The sequence below is a fragment of the Leptosomus discolor genome, chromosome 6 (assembly GCF_034619465.1).
Source record: "Leptosomus discolor isolate bLepDis1 chromosome 6, bLepDis1.hap2, whole genome shotgun sequence".
Taxonomy (NCBI): domain Eukaryota; kingdom Metazoa; phylum Chordata; class Aves; order Leptosomiformes; family Leptosomidae; genus Leptosomus; species Leptosomus discolor.
In genome coordinates this window covers 57,331,642-57,350,637 of record NC_141396.1, presented here as the reverse complement: position 1 = coordinate 57,350,637, position 18,996 = coordinate 57,331,642, and the positions used below count along the sequence as shown (strand labels likewise).

At 37.9% G+C, this 18,996-nt stretch overlaps 1 protein-coding gene across 1 annotated transcript in view; it reads left to right on the top strand.

The window, feature by feature from the left end:
* The window catches only part of UBE3C (ubiquitin protein ligase E3C), a 79,573-nt gene extending 61,388 nt beyond the window's left edge, over positions 1-18,185 (top strand). The window contains exons 19-23 of the mRNA XM_009960955.2: positions 1,333-1,545; positions 9,687-9,875; positions 9,973-10,039; positions 10,911-11,041; positions 16,504-18,185. Of these exons, the coding sequence (XP_009959257.2) occupies positions 1,333-1,545; positions 9,687-9,875; positions 9,973-10,039; positions 10,911-11,041; positions 16,504-16,674 (771 nt within the window). The 3' untranslated portion in view covers positions 16,675-18,185. The remainder of the gene's footprint in view (positions 1-1,332; positions 1,546-9,686; positions 9,876-9,972; positions 10,040-10,910; positions 11,042-16,503) is intronic.
* Positions 18,186-18,996: the final 811 nt, after the last annotated feature.

Sequence of the window (18,996 nt, the reverse complement as noted above, 5' to 3'; positions counted from 1 at the left end):
TGTGTGTATTTTTCTTAATGACTTTGTTGGAATATTGTTGAGTGATTACAGCTACGTTTCTTCTTTTTTTTTCTTTTTTTTGCTCATTGTGCTTCCTTTTCAAAGTTTGCAGCAGATCATGGAGGAATTAAGTAGTGCCGAAACACTGCTCTTAGAGAGTAAAAGGAGAACAAACAGTGATGTTATGTTGATGCCTTTTCTGATCAGCCTGGCAGTGATATTAATGATACTGTAAAGATTTGGGTTTCGTTGTTAGAGATGCTGATGTGGCAATCAGACTGGACAATGGGAAAGGCTATGCACAGCTAGCATGTTCTAGGAGTGCTTTTTTAAAAGGCGACAGTCTTTTGTTTTTCCTTCATTCATGTAGGCTTTCTCTAAATGGTGTCTTGCTTTCTCTTTCTGGCTCTGAAGTTTCCATCTCTCCTTTTGAGAGCTACCAGAAGTACTTTTTTCTTTCAGTCAACAAGAAGTTGTTACTTAGTGCATGAAAATACGCAACGTTACTTTGCGTTACATCAAAATGTGGTCAGGCAGTAGATTAGCTGAGAGTGGTATTGCTGGAGTTTTGTGTGGTTTTTGAAAATTCTTGAGGAAACTCTCATTTTTACAGTAAAAATACACATTCAGGTCAGGCTCATCTTTGGTTCAGTAGGCTTTTGGCACATGTGATAGTGTCAGGCATAGGAAGGGTTGGATACAGTCATAACTGGTAAGCTTTCAGCTTGGAAATTAGGGAGGTTTGATGATGCCATTAAGCAGTAGAATTCACCAAAAATGCGCAGTGATGAATCTGTATGACATGCAAGAGAAACAGTTTATTCAGATTAGTTTAAAATGTACTGGTTTTACACAGTTATTTTTAAGGGGCAGACTGTTTTGCTTGTGGCAAATGATATGAATGGGAAAATACTGCCTGCGATGATGCTACTGGAGGTAGAGCTGCTAGCTTTTTTTGGAAGACATTCTTGATGCAGTTGCATTGTCATTCAGCAAACTTTACTTTTCTTGCTAATCTGTGCAATTGATACTCTTCCTGTTTGCTATCATACTTTGGACAAGAAGATTAATGGGAGATAAGCAGTGACCTCACCACATAATTAATTTATAAAATTTAGGAGCTTGGTATTTCAGAAGAATATTTAAATTTCAAACTTTGGATGAATATTTTTAAATTCATGCAATACCTGGTCTATTGCCATACCAGAGATCCTATTCAGGCATGAAGTTAAGAAGGAATGACCGAAAGTTTGAGAAATAGACAGTAGCCTTCAGAATTCCTGCATGTAGAACAATAAAATCTTACATGCTTTTAATTGCTTTGTTTTTCAGGCTCTTTATGAAAATATGCTCGTGGAGCTGCCATTTGCTAGTTTTTTCCTCTCAAAATTATTGGGGACAAGTGCTGATGTTGACATTCATCATTTAGCTTCACTAGATCCAGAAATGTATAAAAATTTGCTTTTTCTCAAGAGCTATGAAGGGGATGTGGAAGAACTTGGACTAAACTTCACTGTGGTAAATAATGACCTTGGGGAAGCGCAGGTAAGAATGGCTTTAGCTTTTTTTTTGTTTTATGTATGACTGATGAATCATTACTACCACTAATTCGTTTTTTAATTTAAAAGTGATAGGAAACAACGGTTAAAGGTGCTGTGTGTTGTGAGGCATCATACTCTGTATTTGGAGTAGACAATAACTAATAGTGCACTTAAAATAACTTTTGATGATGGCTTAAAGGTCTCTTCTTTTAAGTAGTAAACTATAGTGATTATTTTCTAAGTCATACATGAAAAGTTTTATTGCCTGAGGTAATTTCGTGAACAAAGTATTTTATGTTGTTTCTTTGCACTTCAAATAATTGCAGAAGTTGGATCATATGTAAACTATAGAACAACTGCCTGGTTTTGGAATCAGAGTTAGAAATGGGAATGGTTTTAAATAATAATGACCTGTTACTGTGAGATCAGTGTTGTCTCCTTTAGCTGTAATTTGCAAAGTAGAGGGCCTGAAGTTAGACCTTCATTTTTTTCTTTTAACCCCCCTTTTTTTTTTTTTTTTTTTTTTTTTTTTTTTTTGAGGGGCTGAGACGCCAGGTGAGTCAGAGGGGAGAAATGTGTGTTCTGTGCAGTTAGACACGGCCTGTTAGTTGGGTCCTTAAGTATGAATTTTTAATGCAGTTGTACAGTATAGTTTGATTATGGCTTTTATTTGCTTTGTTGTGAGTACCGAAGGTTGCTTATGCTTATGGTAGAAAACAAATGTCACTAGAGCTTGAAAAGTCTGCCTTTACGTGCTAGTTGACCTCCTTGGTGTTTTGCCACTCTTCCTCTTTCATTTTTGAGGGTTTAAAATTGTGTACTACTTATGGTCTACTTGTACTTGATTATGGTATTAAATTGGATCAAAATAGTAGACCTGACCACATTGTGACATGCAGCAGCTTCTGAGTTCAGCCATGTTTCTTGTGGAAGAAGCAGAGACTATAAAAGGGGATAAGCAGTTATCTGGGGTTTGCCTTTTGCTCACAGAAGCAGCAGCACCACTGAGGTGCAGGAGCTAGTCCTGGAAATTGTTAGGTGGAGTTCTCCACTGCTGCTTAAATCATGGCAGGTTTGATGTCCAAGATTTCTGCTTTAACAGCGTCAGGCTTGAACTTTTTCTTCACTCTTCTGTCATCCATTTCCTGTCATTTTGGAAGATCCTAACACCTGGATTGCATTACGGTTTAAAACAGTATCCTCACATTTGGGGTTCCTGAATCACACGGAAGGAGACAGTCCACAAGTGCCTGATATAAGTAATGTTTCATATTAAACGTAGGCCAGATGTAATTTTTTTCCCTGGGTTACACTCTTTATATGAAAATTTTTGACCTGCACTGTCTTTAGAAAAACACTAAAAAAACTTGAAATAAAGTGATACAGATGTATGAAAAAGCACGTTCTTAGAGCCCCTGCTCTGCTGTATGCTATCTGCAGTGGAGCATCTGATGCTGAATTGAGTTCTGTAGTATCCGTGTGCTTGGTTACTAGGTTGCTGAGCACACAAGATGGCAGTTCGCAATATAACCTAGGATTTTCAGGGGGGCAGAAGTCCGTTGTTTGTATTCTAAAGCCATTCATTTAAATGCACTTAAAGTAATAGTTCTGTTGATTGCAGTTAGTGCAAATCTAGTTTAGTCTCTAATTAAAATTAGAAAGTAGCTAATACTTTCTGGAGAGGTTTTTGTTTCCGTACTTTATACATCTACTCTGTATGTCCTCAAAAATTACCCACAAAAGTTAGAACCTACCTCAGCAAGCAATGTAGAAGGACACAGAAAAGAGAACTAGTTTAGAAATAACATAAAAGTTAGATCCAAGTTAGAGATGTTGCCAGATCTATGAAGCCTAATTTGTTTGTTAAAATTCTCCAAGAGCTATGGCTAGTGTTATCAAGACTTTTGATTTTCACTTTAAAAGGAAGATTAAATATAATAGTGAGTTTCTGAGTAACTAAATGAAATGTAAGTGAAATTAAATATTCTGATGCTGTTTTGCTATACCTGTGATGTATTAACCATCTTTTAATGGTTAAAAAAATGACGGAACGTTAGTGTAGTTCAGCAGAACTAATTGGTTCTTGTCACTGTCTTCTGTGTGTTAATGCAAGTTACTTTTTATACTTCATTTCACTACCTTAAATGACATGTGGATAAACACATTTTGTCTGGTATTTGACTCGTGTAACCGTTGCATACTCGTTAATTGTGTCAAGGTAAGGCTAATTCACTTTCGAAAAAGAGCTTAATTTGCACTCCTTATGTTGAATGTACATTACCTCTAGTTTTCAGCTAAACAACCACTTTAGTGTCTAATAAATTAGTGCCCAATAAATGCATCATAAATCTATCATTGTAAATAGCTATCCTCATGACAGTGTCCATCCAGCAATTGTGGCACAAAAGCATTATCTGCAATGAAAGACACATTCAAAAGGGGCTCTATTGCCTGTCAGTAGTAGAAGGTGGAAATTCTATTATCAGCATATTGATTCCAATCCTGTAATGTGCTTTTAGATCCCATTAAACTATTGTCAAAGTGCATTCACCAGAAGTTGAAAAAGGTACTTAATAATTTGCACATTAGACCTGCTAATTAGGGGAGCTATGCCATCAACCTTATCTTCCAACCCCAAATAGCTTTAGTTTTCGATAAAGAACTCTCTAATGCAGTGATACCAGCCTAGATTTCAACTGTTGGATCTGCTGCATAAAATGGTGGCCAGTAAAAAACTCTCAAATGAATGTCAGCCTATAGTTACAGGTGCCTTCAAGTAGCTGTGTATATTGATTTTATTTTTACTTTTATCTTGTAGATTAGATGGTTATAAAATGCTTATTATAAGTGTAAGGTTAACAGATTGAAGAAAATACCTCCTCTTTTCAGACCTCCCTCCCCTCCTCCCCCTGCTCTTTTGATGAGTGTTGTGGCAGTCCAAAGGAAGAGAAAGAGATTCAAATATGTATTCTTCTTCCTTCAAAAATGTTAGATTCTGTACTCCAGCGAGTCTTCTCAAACATTGATTCTTGAGATTACATGGATTGGAACAGTTGAATATGATTAGAAGACTCCATAATCAGAAGACACCATAAATAAACTGTAGAAGCACAAATCCACAGAAAAGCACATTAATATGTATGGCAGCAGTTTCTGTGAAATCCACATAGGATAGAAGTCGGTGTTGGGACACCTTTGGCTTTTTTAACAGATGTGAATGGCATTGCTGTTACTGAAAATACGTTGACTCGCTAAAGGAGAATTTTTGAAGCCTTAAAAATAAAGTTTCTGTCGTGGCAGCTTCTTTACTAGGATACAGTGGCTTAGATGAATGTTTTGGTGGTTTTTCAGAAGCAAAATATTTAAGTTGAGGCTGGTCCTTCTCAGGCGGATTTATGGCACTTATGGCAAATGCATTCTTAGGCATTCAAATGCAATCTCCTACCTGGAACTCTTGCCTGAACATCTGGAAGGCAGATGATGGGAAAAGAAAGAAAACCTTTATCGATTTATTTTCAGAATGGGGAAAAACTTCAGGGATGATGTGAACAAAAGTGATCAGAGTCCAAGAGAAAAGATAAAATATTTCCATCTGTTCCAAAAAAGAAGTTTGTAAGAGTTCTTGACTATCTGTAAGAGTGCTTTTTGAAATCGCACTGGAGATATGTCTTCATACACAAAAAAAGGATGACCTAGATGACAGGTCCTTTATTCCTTCCTAAAATACTTCCCACTTTAGCTTCTAAATATTCCCTTTTTTCTCCATTAGCTTTGGAAGCAGTTGCCACTGCCAGATCTGTGCGAGCAGCAGCTGACATTAAGCTTGTCTGCCAACAGTCTTGCAGTTTTCTGCCTGTAATCCCATTACAAATAGATTTTGTGTGACAGATTATTATCAGCAAGTCAGAAGATAAATCCCCTGAATTTTGCTTGATGAATATTATGTTATTCACTGTTTTCCTGATTTTTGGTGTGTATTTATTTCATTATTACGCTGATATTCAAGATCGTATATAGAACTCCTCAAAATGATCATCTGAACTGTTCACTTGAACTGCAACCATACATAACGTAGAGATCTGCATATTTTTTTTTTTCCAGATTCTGGTGGTTTTCTTAAATAAGAATATGAATTGAACACATTTTTTTAGTATGTACCTGCAGAAACATATAATTGAATTTGTAGCCAAGAAAACTCTTAAGTGCATGCAACCATAGCTCCAAGTGTACCTAACCTTCAGTCAGAGGCCTAACGCAGTGCTTCTTTCCACAGTACTAAACAATGCAAAGCACCTTTTAAAAATATGTGACTTTTCTATCCCGTTTTGATATTTACCCTTCATTTTGAAGACATACTTTGTAAGTACAAAATCAAGTTGTGATCTATAGTGTTGTCTGAATGATCTGAATACTTATCTAAATAATACATATGATTTGATTGCTTTTAAAATACGTGATTTTGATAATGAACCAAGTTTAAAAGATTTTTTTTTTTTTTTTAAATTCATTAAAGTGTAGATCTACAAAGTAGAAAATAAGGTGATGACACAAGTCTGCACGTTTTGGGTCGTTTTCTGTTCTCGCCCATCCTGTGTAACCTGTGTTGTTATCGTGCCCCATCTAGTGGTGAAGATTGGATGGATAAAAATGCCAGCTGATAAATCTTTTAAGATGTAATGAATTGTGTTGTGGCCTTTTTGTAAAGAAACTCATTAACAATCATTCCTGACATTTCTAATTAGGTGGGATCTCTACAGTAGTTCCTTTAAAACAACCATGAAAACACTGAATGAGTAAAAATGAACGGCATCAACATTTACTGTAGTTTCACTGCTACCAAGTGTTACTATTTTCTGTCTTCTGTTCTACATCCTTCTTAGCCTTTATGGCATAATATGCTTATTATTCCTGCTACGTTACCCCTTTTGTGTCAGATGATGATGGAGCTTTGACAAAACAGTGGTAAAATTAATCTCACATTGACAAACTCAGAGAATGGATAGTTAGGTCACTGGAAGACCCCAGGAAATTTGGTTAACTGAATGCTGTAGTTTTAATTGTGGCAATGCAGGGTTGTGGGGAGGAAGGGGACCTACAGAAGTGCTGCTGGATCAAAAACCAAGCTTTGCTACTTAAAAATGTAAAAATAAAAGGAAAAACAGGATTTTTAAAAAATACATTTTTTCCTATTTTCTAAAAATAGTGGTTAGAAAGAGTGTAATGCTCTTTTTTTCCCTATGATTTGCTGGAAGAACATTATTGGAGGAGAGAGTAGCTTTTACTATACAATTAATACAGTTTTCCTGACATCCTTAGACCACTGTGGAGATGATACTATTATAATGTAAAAATAAGCATAAATTAGTCTGTGTCCTGATCTCTGCTGACCTGCAGGGATGGTTAGATGTTTTTCTTCACCTAGTGCTGGCATCAAACTTAAAACACAGCAGTTTCTGGAACACCTGGCCAGTAGTTCCCTTTTGCTATTTTTAGGAAGTCTGTTCAAACATCTTTTTGTGTAAATACTGAGCTCACAGAAATTGCTGTACACAAATGGAATAATAACTATTAGCTTATGGTTGGTGTCCGTATTCTTAAGCTTGATGAGTTAGGTGGTACAAATATACTTTAATATGGCCAAATTCAATGTGTCCATACCTCAGAGAGGAATTGTATTTAGTGAAGTAGTGACAAAAGAACAAGTAATTATGCGGTTCTGCAAAACAAACAGAGAAAATTTGTACATGAGCAAAGTATTAGTAGTGTTGAGGTCTCGCCAGTGATCTGATCATGTGGAACTTTGTAAGTAGCTCTGATCCTGTAACACTGAAGAGGACAGGAATTTAAATAATATGTAAGAGAAAGCTTTGTGATGTTGTTAGTCTTTGTAAAAGGGTATTTTATAGGAGGAAATTAAAGGAACCCGACTTATTTTAGTTGAGTGAAGAAGTCTCTGGGAAGATTAATGAAGTCGCTGCCCATAAGTAATAACAACATGGATATGATTGAGGAGGAAGGAAAGAGCTGGTTAAGGTATAGGATAATACTGAAATCAGAACAAAGGGTATGAACAAACTTTACCCGTTGGACTTGAAGCGGGAAATTAGAATGTTTCTAATAATTAGATGAATCCTATTATTGACTGACTTTCCAATGACAGGAGTAAAACTACTGTAGTGGGATGAAACGCAGTACATTTCTAGACTGTGGTGTTGCCTGCAGTAGCAGAGGAGAAAGCTTAGCAGCGCAGGGGCCCCTTCCCATCACACATCCCATACTGCTATTAATACTCCTTGTGGGCTTTACCAGAAAAATATCCTCACCCTCAGGCCAGTCAGTGGCCCCAGGTACTGGCCTGTACCCCCTGGAGTGGCCAGCTGCATCGCCTGCCAGGCCCCGCAAGGAGCAGGCCCCAGGGAAAGCTATCCTGCCTCTTGTGTCCATCATGCTTGTTGAAGGGGACTCACTCAGGAGGGAGCAAGCTAATGTGTGCAGGGAGTGAAATGTAGTCAGCTAAACTGACACTTTCATTTTACTTAATTCTTCAGGGAGCAGGATTTAAGCATAGTCAGAACTACCTGTACACAGACACAGTAGAGTATTGATGAGGTTTTTACTGTAGGTGTAATAAAAGTAAGAAGCTTGCAGTTGAAGGATTAAAGTGGGAAGACAGACACATTTTTAACACCTATTTTAATTCGAGTTGTTCTAGTTTATCAAGGAAAGTGGTAAATACTCCATCACATAGATTCTTTACACCAGAATTGCCTGCCTCTCTAACAAATGTGCTCTAACTCATCTATGGATTTATTGAGTTAAATACAGGAATCTCTAGACAGAATCCTCTGGCCTGTGTTATCTGGGAGGTCAGATTCACAGATCTTAATGTCCTGTTTTGGCCTTAAAAACCAATGAGTCAAGTAAAACTCTGAATGCTCAAAAAGCACTGTGAATTTTTTATCTTACCATTTTGCTTAGTACTAGAACAGCTCACATTACTAGGTAGCATGTTACAAAAGACTTGTGTAACTCTCTGTGCTCTAATGATCTGATTGCTACCACAGACTGAAATGCGCAATTGTTTAAAAAAAAGTATATAAAAATGACTGACTCCAGTCTGTAGAAAAACAAACTTTTTTCGGAAGGGATCAGAAGGTGGCAGTATCTCAGCTTTTCAGTTTTTTTAATCCTCCTCTTGGTACTGAATCCCTTCCAATTGGGCTGCTACTCAACAAAATTAACCTCTTGTAGTAAAGAGTAGAATATGTAAAGGTCTTTAATGTTTTAATAACAACTATCATTGATCCTGGTCTATGTCACAATGCAATTACAGTATCTTTGATTTGGGGCTTTTTCATTAAAAATTCTCCCATGCTGAGGTATCTTGGTGTGCTTGAAGGACAAAAGTTAAGCTTCTCAGTAGGAAAAAAAAAAAGGTTTAGGCTGGATTTTGTTTCTTTGTTTGATTTATTTTTTTTTTTTACACTTTTTTTGAAAGTACTCAGCATGTGTAACTTGAATTTTCAACAGTAGGAGTTGCGAAGCTTACCATTCTGTAAATTAGGCTTGTGTCGGGATCTGCATTTTGACTCAGCAGACATTGCGGAATTCACTGAACAGTTAGAGAAGAGCCGAGCCAGTCAAGCACAGCTTTCCTAATCCAAGTGGAAGGAGAACGCTCTGTGTGAGCTCTGTGCTTATACAGGCTACTCTCTCTTCTGGGGCACTTAATACCATCAGCGAAGCTAGGGGCGAGCTTGCCAAGGGGAAGATTTTCACCTCAGTTTCTGCCTGACTTGCAGTGGTGAATTTAGTATTACCCAGTCTCCTATAAAAGAGCTCTGACTTTGCTGAATCTGCTTTGTGGTAATAAACCACGGGACTATGCAGTCAGCTGCATTGGCAGCTGGAGGTCTAGGTCTGAAAACTGGGTGCCGTAGAATGTGCTCTTATGAGTGAACAGAAAACCCCCTACCTTGTAACTTGTCATAGTCTTTTATCTTATTTTGAGGTGAATATTCTTGAGTATATTCTAGTAAACTCCAATGTATTCATCACTTACTAGAGTGTTTTGCAGTTCAACTTCACAGTTACAGCACACAGAATTAAAGTCTACCAAGATGATGAAAATTTTTGTGTTTATAGGTGGTGGAGCTGAAGCCAGGTGGAAAAGATATTCCCGTTACCAGCGCTAACCGAATCGCATACATCCATCTGGTGGCAGACTACAGGTTAAACAAACAAATTCGACAGCATTGCCTTGCTTTCCGTCAGGGACTGGCCAATGTGGTGAATCTTGAATGGCTTCGAATGTTTGATCAACAGGAAATACAGGTAATTCTGCTTAAAACTGCAGAAAATAATTGCGTTCAAGAGAAATAAATGCTAATTTTTGCCTGTGATGTAACTGACTAATCTCCGTTGCTGTTAGGTTCTGATTTCTGGTGCCCAGGTTCCTATTAGTTTGGATGACCTTAAATCTTTCACAAACTATTCAGGTAAGCATATTTTACTTGGATATAAAAACGTATTATGAGTGACTCAGGAATAAATAAACTTGCTTTTTATCCTAGCTTTTAGAAACAAGTTGTAGGGTCATTCTTGTTAACTTTGGCCAAGCTCTCTAGACAGGCCTGCATTTCAGAAGATTGGTTAAATTTGCAACCTAGTTTTATAAATGCTGAGAAATACAGGTATGCAGTTTATTTTATTCAAACACTTAAATACAACCTTATAGCCGGGTAATTAGAGGACATGTAATTCCTTTTCTAAATGGATGTTGTGTCTGGTTGCCCTGAAAATAAGTCTGCAAATGAATTTGGGATAGTTGTTTCTGCCACCACATTCAGATACTTACCGTTTCTCAGACAGCCTGAAGAGAGAGCTCGTATTTTTTCCTTGTGAGAAATGCAAGGTGTCTTCCTTCAGTTTTCTCTGCATTTATTATGAATGTAATCAAAAAGTAGCTACTATATCATCAGTTCACATCTGAGTCTACCCTCAAGGTAAGTTGATTCATTGAGTAACATCCTGAGTCTTGCAGATGTTGCAAACTCTTGGAGTAAAAAGCAGTAACCCAAAGTAACTGGATAAATGCTAAACTAAATAAAATTAATTCAAAATAAACAAACAGGATTTGGTGAAGACGACTGCAGTTAAGCTGAGGGAGATAGTAGCCATGGGTAAGCAATGAATGAGAAACTCAAAATGCAGTGATCAAGGAGATCTATAGATAGTGGAGGTCAGCAGTGTAAGCCTGCTGGTTATAACAGTTTCCTCAAGCTTTTCAAGATTGGTGCTAGGTTTTCTGAAGAATTTATTTCTTACGTAGAACTATTCTACCTATAAATCATTTACATCTTATTATAGGTGGCTACACAGCAGACCATCCTGTAATAAAAATATTCTGGAGAGTTGTAGAAAGCTTCACTGATGAAGAGAAACGCAAACTACTCAAGTTTGTAACAAGCTGCTCTCGACCGCCCCTGCTGGGGTTTAAGGTATATGTCTTCTCAGCTCCTGGCACGTTTTTGTAAACACTACGGATTATGGTACCAGCTTGTCTTGTCTGTAGGAATTTACAATTTGAGAAGAATGTTCCTCTGTGACTACAGAAACAGCTTCAATGTTTGCATTTGCGCGTGTAATGAGTATAGCTTTAAAATACTAAATGAAATGTTGTTCCGTGGTTTTCTGTTCCAACCGCAACATTTGATAAGCCTACAGACGCGTTGCTGAGAGCGCTTACTCTTTGGCGTGGAAGATCCTTGCTGCCATTTCATCTTACTGTGCAGAAGCAGTATGGCTACCAGTTTCAAGGAACTGCTTGAGTTAAGAATAACATCTTTTAAATAAAGCAAAAGAGGATTTAGGATATAAAAGCAGCTATTAATTTGAGCCTTTTAAATTAACCGTTTGAAGTGGGAGATGTATTGTGTTTCCTTCTAATTACCATTTATCTGCTTATAGGGTCATAGCTCATTACTCTATGTGTCTAAATATTTTGCTGCTATCCTTAGCTTGCTATTTATAGTGAAGCCTAAGTATGAAGAAGACTTTTGTCTACTGCTTGTAAAACTAAAGAAAGGCTGAGGCAAGTTGAAGACATTTTGAAACTAAATTCTGGGATATTCTAACCATGAGTGTCAGCTGGGCTGTAAAATTCTGGCCAAGAATTGGCCGTGGACTTAATTTCCTGTAAAATGTGGGAACATTCAATGCTTTTCTGTAAGAAAATAAAAGAATAAATTGCTTCATAGCAACACCAGCACCTTTAGTGCAGTGGTCAACAGCATGTTTACTGTTGTGCTGTCTAGTAATATTAAAGCAGAAGTGGGCTTATGTAGAACAAATGCAGGCATTGCATCATCAAGTTCCTTACAAGTAAGAATATGATTTGTTGCTAAACAAAATTTGAGTACATGTGCTTAGTAAATTTTCACATCATGAGGTACTGTGGTATAACATTTAGTTAGCAATAGATAGCAACTAATTTCCTACGATTATTAGGTAAAATAGGTAGACGAACCCACAAGAAATGAATGCAGGTATTGTGTAAGTACTTGAAGGTTTGTTAGCTGTTTTGTAAAGTAAGTGGTGTTGAATAAACATTTTCTCATTACAGAAATACTTCAGGGATAGATAGTAACATTTTATATAGGAACAAGGAATTCAGATATACATAATAGTCTGGAGGTGGAAACAACATACTTGAAAAAACTGCAAAATTCTTTGATTCATACTGTGAAAGTTCCTTCTGGTGGGGTTGTTTGGGGTTTTTGTTTGTTTGGGTTTTTTTATCAGCATTTAAAAAAATACTTGAAAGGCAAATGCTAGAAGAATTTCTTCTCAGCTGTAGGAATTGGGCCCTTTCCTGTGACGTGTCCTGGAGGTGACACAAAATCGAGATGTCAGAAGTAAAAAATGAAACAAAACATCCCGCCTTCTTCCACACATGCAGCTTAGATGTTTGTAGTACTTTGTGATAAGTACCACACTACTGAATTAAACACAATTCATTCTAGAATTCTCAAACTTTTGATGATTTACTTTTGTCATAAATAAAGTTTTTCTCTGGAAAACAAGCAAGCAGACACTCCAGTATTGAAAACACTGTGGTCTCAGACACAGTCCTCTGACACTTCAATGATTTAAAATACATAAAAGCATACATGGGCTGTCGTGCAGTAGTATGTGGATCAGTTGCTAGGGGTGATGAAAGAATACTCCCAGTAGCTTACACAGCGTGGTTTTTTTGCAGGCAGCAGAGCAATTTTGAAGAGTTGTTTCTAGTGCCATGTTCTGCAGGGAAGAACGGCCCTTTCCCCTTGACTTCCACCTCTCCCCTTATGCCGCAACTACGTGTTCCCTCCCCTCTTCAGTCCTTTTGTTTGTTTTCCTGTTTCTTAGCTGGGCGGGTGTGCAGCACTGCCCTCGCAGCGTGGGAGCATGTAAACCTCCCTTTGGTACAGCCATTCTGTGACCCTCTGTGCGGTCTCACCCACGGCCTGGTCCCTTCAGCGGCTGTGTGGCGCTGTCAGCATGGGGACAGGCAACGTATCCTCCACCTTCAGTACCTGTAACCTGTAGCTCAGTTATACTCCTTTTATAGGCACCGAGGAGGGGAATTGGCACTTGCAGTTGGTAACTTGTCTGGCTGTTCCACGTGTCTGCTTCAGGATGAAATGGGCACGTCTTAGGCTCCACAAAACATACGTAAACCCTTTAACAGTAGAGAGTGTCCAGGATGACTAGATTGGCATATGGAGACAATGGAGATGGCTGTTTAATCACATGAATCTTATCTAGGGTATTTGTTGATCGATTTGTGTGATTGATTATTTAAAAGCCTGCAAGCATTTCTCTTAAACAAGCATTTGTCTTAAACTCTCCAAGTTTATGGGAATATCACTGTGCAGTGCTCTAGCAACAGACAGGATTTTGTAGGACAGTGGGAAGAACAATTAGAAAACTGTGGGAAGAGACCAAGATAGAACAGTGCACAACAGTCGTGTAATGAAGGGAGAACTGGGAAACACCGTGTGGAAACAAAGTAAACAGAAGTCTCCGTTTGCTGTCATCCTTTTTGATTACAAGGGGAGTGGAGGAAATGCAGATGCAGCTACTCAGCTTTGAGGTAGCCAGCGTGACATTTGAAGAGATGGAGGAAGTGAATCAAATGTCTAAAAATATTAAGGCTGACAGTGACACATTAGAAAGAAGCCATATGTGGAAAGCTGAAGTTTGTGTGTGTGCTTGGGAGATAGGCCACAACCTGACTTTTAACATACTTGGCTAGGAAAAAATGGAAGTAAAATAGTCATCAAATTTCCAGCATGATAGCAGTAAGTAAAAAGATGAATGTACTGTGCCACAGACTTCCGAGTTCAGCCACATGCAACAGTCTTGCCAACAGAAAGCAGAATGAAGAGGCATAACTGCTGCTTTGCTGGGCAGCCTGGGCGGGCGTTAGGTCAATCACTTGCACGATGCTTGCAGTAGTATCTTGTTAACACAAGTTTACCAACGAACCAGGGGTTTGCCAGAAAAGGAAGTGGGTAACTGGTATTGGTAACGTCTTGGCAGCCTATGCCAGCGTGTTGTTTAGAGCTTTGAAGATGAAGAGGGCAAAGCTGCGGGAGTGCTGAATATTACTGGCCAAATAACTGTCTGAATATAGTTATGCTGATGGTAGACATTAACACAAGCTATCTTCCACATTTGTTTACAGTTTTAATATGTGTACTGTGTTTCTCTGAGAGGAGCACAATTTCTGGTTCTCACTCTGAAGTCTTCTGGGTGCTTTATGTTGTGGGACTTTCATGTTTTCTTAAAGATAAGGAAATGTCTTGACATTCATAGTTTATAGATAGCACAGTCCAGGTTTGCATCATTTAAAAATTTTAAACTCTCACTGCCAGATTTAGGCTCAGAGTAACATTTACTAAAGCTAATTAAAGTTTAATAAGTTTAATAAATGTGATTGTTACGGACAGAAAAAAAAAATCATTAAAGCATGGTTGGAAATTGTTAAGTTCCAATCAGGTCACATAATAAATTGATGATACTTTTCACTTCCAAACTATTGCAGTTTCCCGCTGTACAGTATTTAATTATGCAACAAATGGTGCCCTTGGCATGACAGTTCAATTTAGAACTTCATTTTTCCATTTTTAAAGCTAAAGTAGGGGAATTCAATTAGCATTTTGAAAGGAACACTAAAAATGCAGCATTTTAGCCATGAAATACTTTTAAGGCCTCCATTTGAACAATAATTTAGCTTAGAATCTCATTGACCTTTTGCCTTTGGAGCTGGGATTTTTTTCCAGTTTCTAAAGTCAGAAATGTTTTACCTTGGGGAAGCATTTGATAAAATTAATACTTTCTTGCCAGCAAAAGCAGTGCTTTAGAGGAAACAAATAAATACATTTTTCACTATACTCTTTTCTCACAGGAAAAAAAAATCCTTTTTTATTAAAACAATTAAATATTACATACAACACATCTTGGAGTCTGTTCCTCAGATCAATAGTTACCACATCAGAAGAATAATCAGGATTTGACAAGCTTATGTCATTACAGCCTCACTGTGCACATCAATAGCATCCCAGGAACAGCTGAGTGACTTCATAAACACTCTGTGAGGAAACACCAAGTATACTTGCTTTAAATAAAGTTAGATCTTTATTTGGAGAATATAAAGTTCCTCTCGATTCAGAGTTCTAGACCATGGCAGTGTAAATACTTTCTTAGTTGTACACGTGAACAGATCCAGTGAAGTCATTAGTACTGTTCATCTTGAAATTCATAAATTGTAGGCTTGCTGAAAGGTTAGGGTTGACAGCAGTCCCTTCAGGGCAAGAAGTGCCTTTAGCATTGTATTAGACATTTGATTTTAACAAAGAAAATAGCATTGTATAGTGTGGTGAGTAGAAGGAAAATGATGGCTTGATACTCACCCACTTGAATTTATTTTATCTATCTGGGATATGCTAATGAACTAAAGATCTAGGAGGAAAACACTGAAAGGGTATGTTTGATTGTTGTTTGTTTATTTGTTTGGGATTTTTTTTTTTATGTCCCAAAGAAATTGATGTAGTACTATAATATTATCAAATTTGTTCTTAGATCTGGGCACTCATGTATCCTCTTTCTCCTCAGAGCATCACTTTAACATGACAAGTAAATGCTTGTGTAGAATTTGTGCATAAAATTGGCATACGTTTAAACTCTTAACAGAAGAATGCTGTAACTGGCGTGGCACGTCACTTCATTAGCCAGAGCAAAACTGCCTTTGTTGCGATTTTTGTGTCTGCAGAAATGATGTCTTCTCTGCCTGGAAAGAAAAAACCCAAAGTATAATTCTCAGAAGAAGCCGTGTCGTTACACAATGGCAAATATGTGTCATTCAAACATGACAGAACATCCTTTCCCATTTACCTCCATTGCTGCTGGTGTTCTGTTATTCCTTGTGTTCAGCATGTATTTTGCTGTCAGAAAACACGAGTATTGCAGGAACCCATTGTTTTCCTGTTCCTATGGAGTAAACAGCATCCGTGGGCATTTGGGAGGTTTTGTAAGGAGAGTCTGTTGCTTCTTCCAAATACAACAAAAAATGTCCGGCGTGCTGCTCTTTGCCTGTTTCATTGGTTTTGTAGCATCATGAATTTGCAGAATAGAGTGTATGAACAATAACAATTTATTGTTTTTCCCTTAGAACCAAATAAATTTCTTTGTGTTTTGCAAATTAATGGATCTTGGTGGGGACAAGGTAGAGGGAGGCACTACACAATTCAAGAGTGCCTTTGGGGCCACCAGGCATGAAAGAAAATGCCGTTTGAGTATGTCGTTGTGACAGGTTTTAATCTAATGATTTATTTCCTAGAAATCTGTGCCAGCTGTTATGGGGCAGGTTTTGGCTTGTGTGTATTTTTTGATGATTTTTTTCTGTTGCATTTTTCAGGAGTTGTATCCTGCATTTTGTATTCACAATGGAGGATCTGATTTAGACAGACTGCCTACTGCCAGTACCTGCATGAACTTGCTGAAGCTTCCCGAGTTTTATGACGAAAACCTTATGCGAAGCAAGCTTCTCTATGCCATTGAATGTGCTGCTGGATTTGAATTGAGCTGAGTCGAACTGATGCTCACTTGGATGATCTGCAGAGGAACTAACCAGTGCCTACTCTATAAGCAGCACCCGTACCCGAGCAGTTTTAAGGGAATTTCTCTAGATTTCTGCAGCTCTTATGTCTTATCAAATATCCTCAAATAGGTTTCATTTTAAAACATGATTTCTTAGTTAGGTGTCGTTAATTAATATTACATTGACACTGCTTTATGATTCAAAACAATGAATGCTGTGTGCAGTGTGGCTATTTTATGTGTTTATGCAAAGAAAGAGCACATTTAAAGAACAGTGACATCTCAGTGACCTTAACCAAAGATGAAGCTTTGGCTTTGTGCTGTTCAAACATAAATAATTTCACAAACTGGCAATAAAGTTGTGTACCATGCAGCACGTTGGGATGAGACAGGGCTAACATCCTGTAATTAATCTTGTAGGTGGAAGCAAAGCAGATGTTTTTGCAGATATCCGAGAACTGAGAGGTTGAAAATGCTCATTACTGATAACCTAACATCTTTCCTTATGTTGTAGAATTGTTTACAGATCATAGTTGTTGCAGAACTGATTTTGTTTTATACTACCTTCCCTCAAGATGGTAGGCACTGAGATAAAACGTTGTAATACTCCATTTGTGCTTTCTGAAATACCGTGGAGAAATCAGATTCGCGTTGTTTTAAGTTCAACCTTTGGCTGCGTCATTATCACTTGAACGCTGTCGTGAGTGGATGTGACTATCCATGTTTTCTCTGTTCTGTTTCCGTCTCTTATGCCTGTACAGATTTATTTTTTTTTAAATGTATCAGACTCCTGTGGCATACACAGGACATTAAAAAGTCATCACTTTGGAAAAATAGACATGTAACAACTATTAAAATGATTTGAACCAAAGTTATCAGGCTTTATCTTCTATATTGGAAGCCTGTGGTGTTCACATTCCTTTTCGCATTCATTTCTTTCCATCTTAAATACCACATCTGTGCTGTAGACTAGTCAAATTCATTATTTTTTTGTGATTAAACAGCTTTTATCTCCATCTGCCTGCAGTCTTTCTGCTAAGAAAAGGAGGTGGGAATATGCTGCTTAATATAATTTGATATCTGGGAAAAAATTTGCTTTCGTATGGAAGGAACTGATCCTCTAGTAGTAGGCATGTCGTTGGGTATTCGATGCCAACTGCAGTCAGTTTAAAAAAAGGAATTAAGTTCAAACTGCAAGATTCATAAGTACATCCCTCTGAAATTTAGTTTTATATTTTAAATCATCAAAATTTGCAATCAAATTTGTATTCCTCTGTTATGCAAAAAAGTATTTTGCTGTTACTGGAAACTGTTGGATTTCGTATTTAATAAGCAGTAACCAGCAATATCCTTTTAGATGTGGGGAAGCTGAGTGATTTGAAGATGTTTACTAGTAACCATATAAAAATGTATAATTTCCTAATTTGGGTAATAAATGAAGTGTTAAAATACTATTTGTAGTCTTGATGTACAGAAATAAAATGATTGGTTTTCTTTTCGGTTTTGCTTTAGGCTTTTTATTTATGTTAAATGTTACATGCCCAGCCTATTCTTTATCCCAAAATTCTTTTCTTGTATATTTTTCTACATAAATTATGGAACTTGTAAAGAAGTTGAACAAGAGATCAGTAATAGTGGAACTGCCTCTTCCTAATTGCAAAACCTTGAACACTTCTTTTAGATAGCATTATTTATTTTAGAACCTAATGCTTTAAATATTTTGAAATTATTTTTCAATTCCATTATTTTGCTACATTGAGTAGTGTTGTATCTGTATTTTGTAAAACTGAATTTAAATTTTCTATTAAATATTCGTATTTGAAGACTGTGTTGGAGCCATGCCAAGTAATGATGACTGGTAGCACACGCGTTCTGCGTCTGCAGGAGTCGCTGCCCACCGCTGCTGTCCCTTCCTGGGAGCGCAGGTTGGACAGAGGGCCGGCTGGGGCCAGGTGTCGGCTGCAGAGAGGTGCGGTCCTGTAACTGCGAGGACCACACAGTTGCAGAAAACTTCAGCAGAGAATTGGGGTTTGCTGAAAATATGCTGACTTCGTATTTCTTCGGTGTGGAGTACTGGGTGATCTTGTCTTGTGTATTCTGTACGTTAGGGGCGAAGTTCTGAGGTGCTCCCGTCGGTGGGATGGTGGCCCAGATTTCAGGCTGTGCTGCGGCAGCTCACCCCAGCGCCAGCATCCGGACCGCAGTCAGGAGAGGGCCGGGCTTCCCCTTGGCAGCGAGTGCTTTCAGGTCTGACTGCCGGCTGCTTCCGTACAGCCGGGATGAGGCACGAGTCCCTGCTGCTCACGGATCT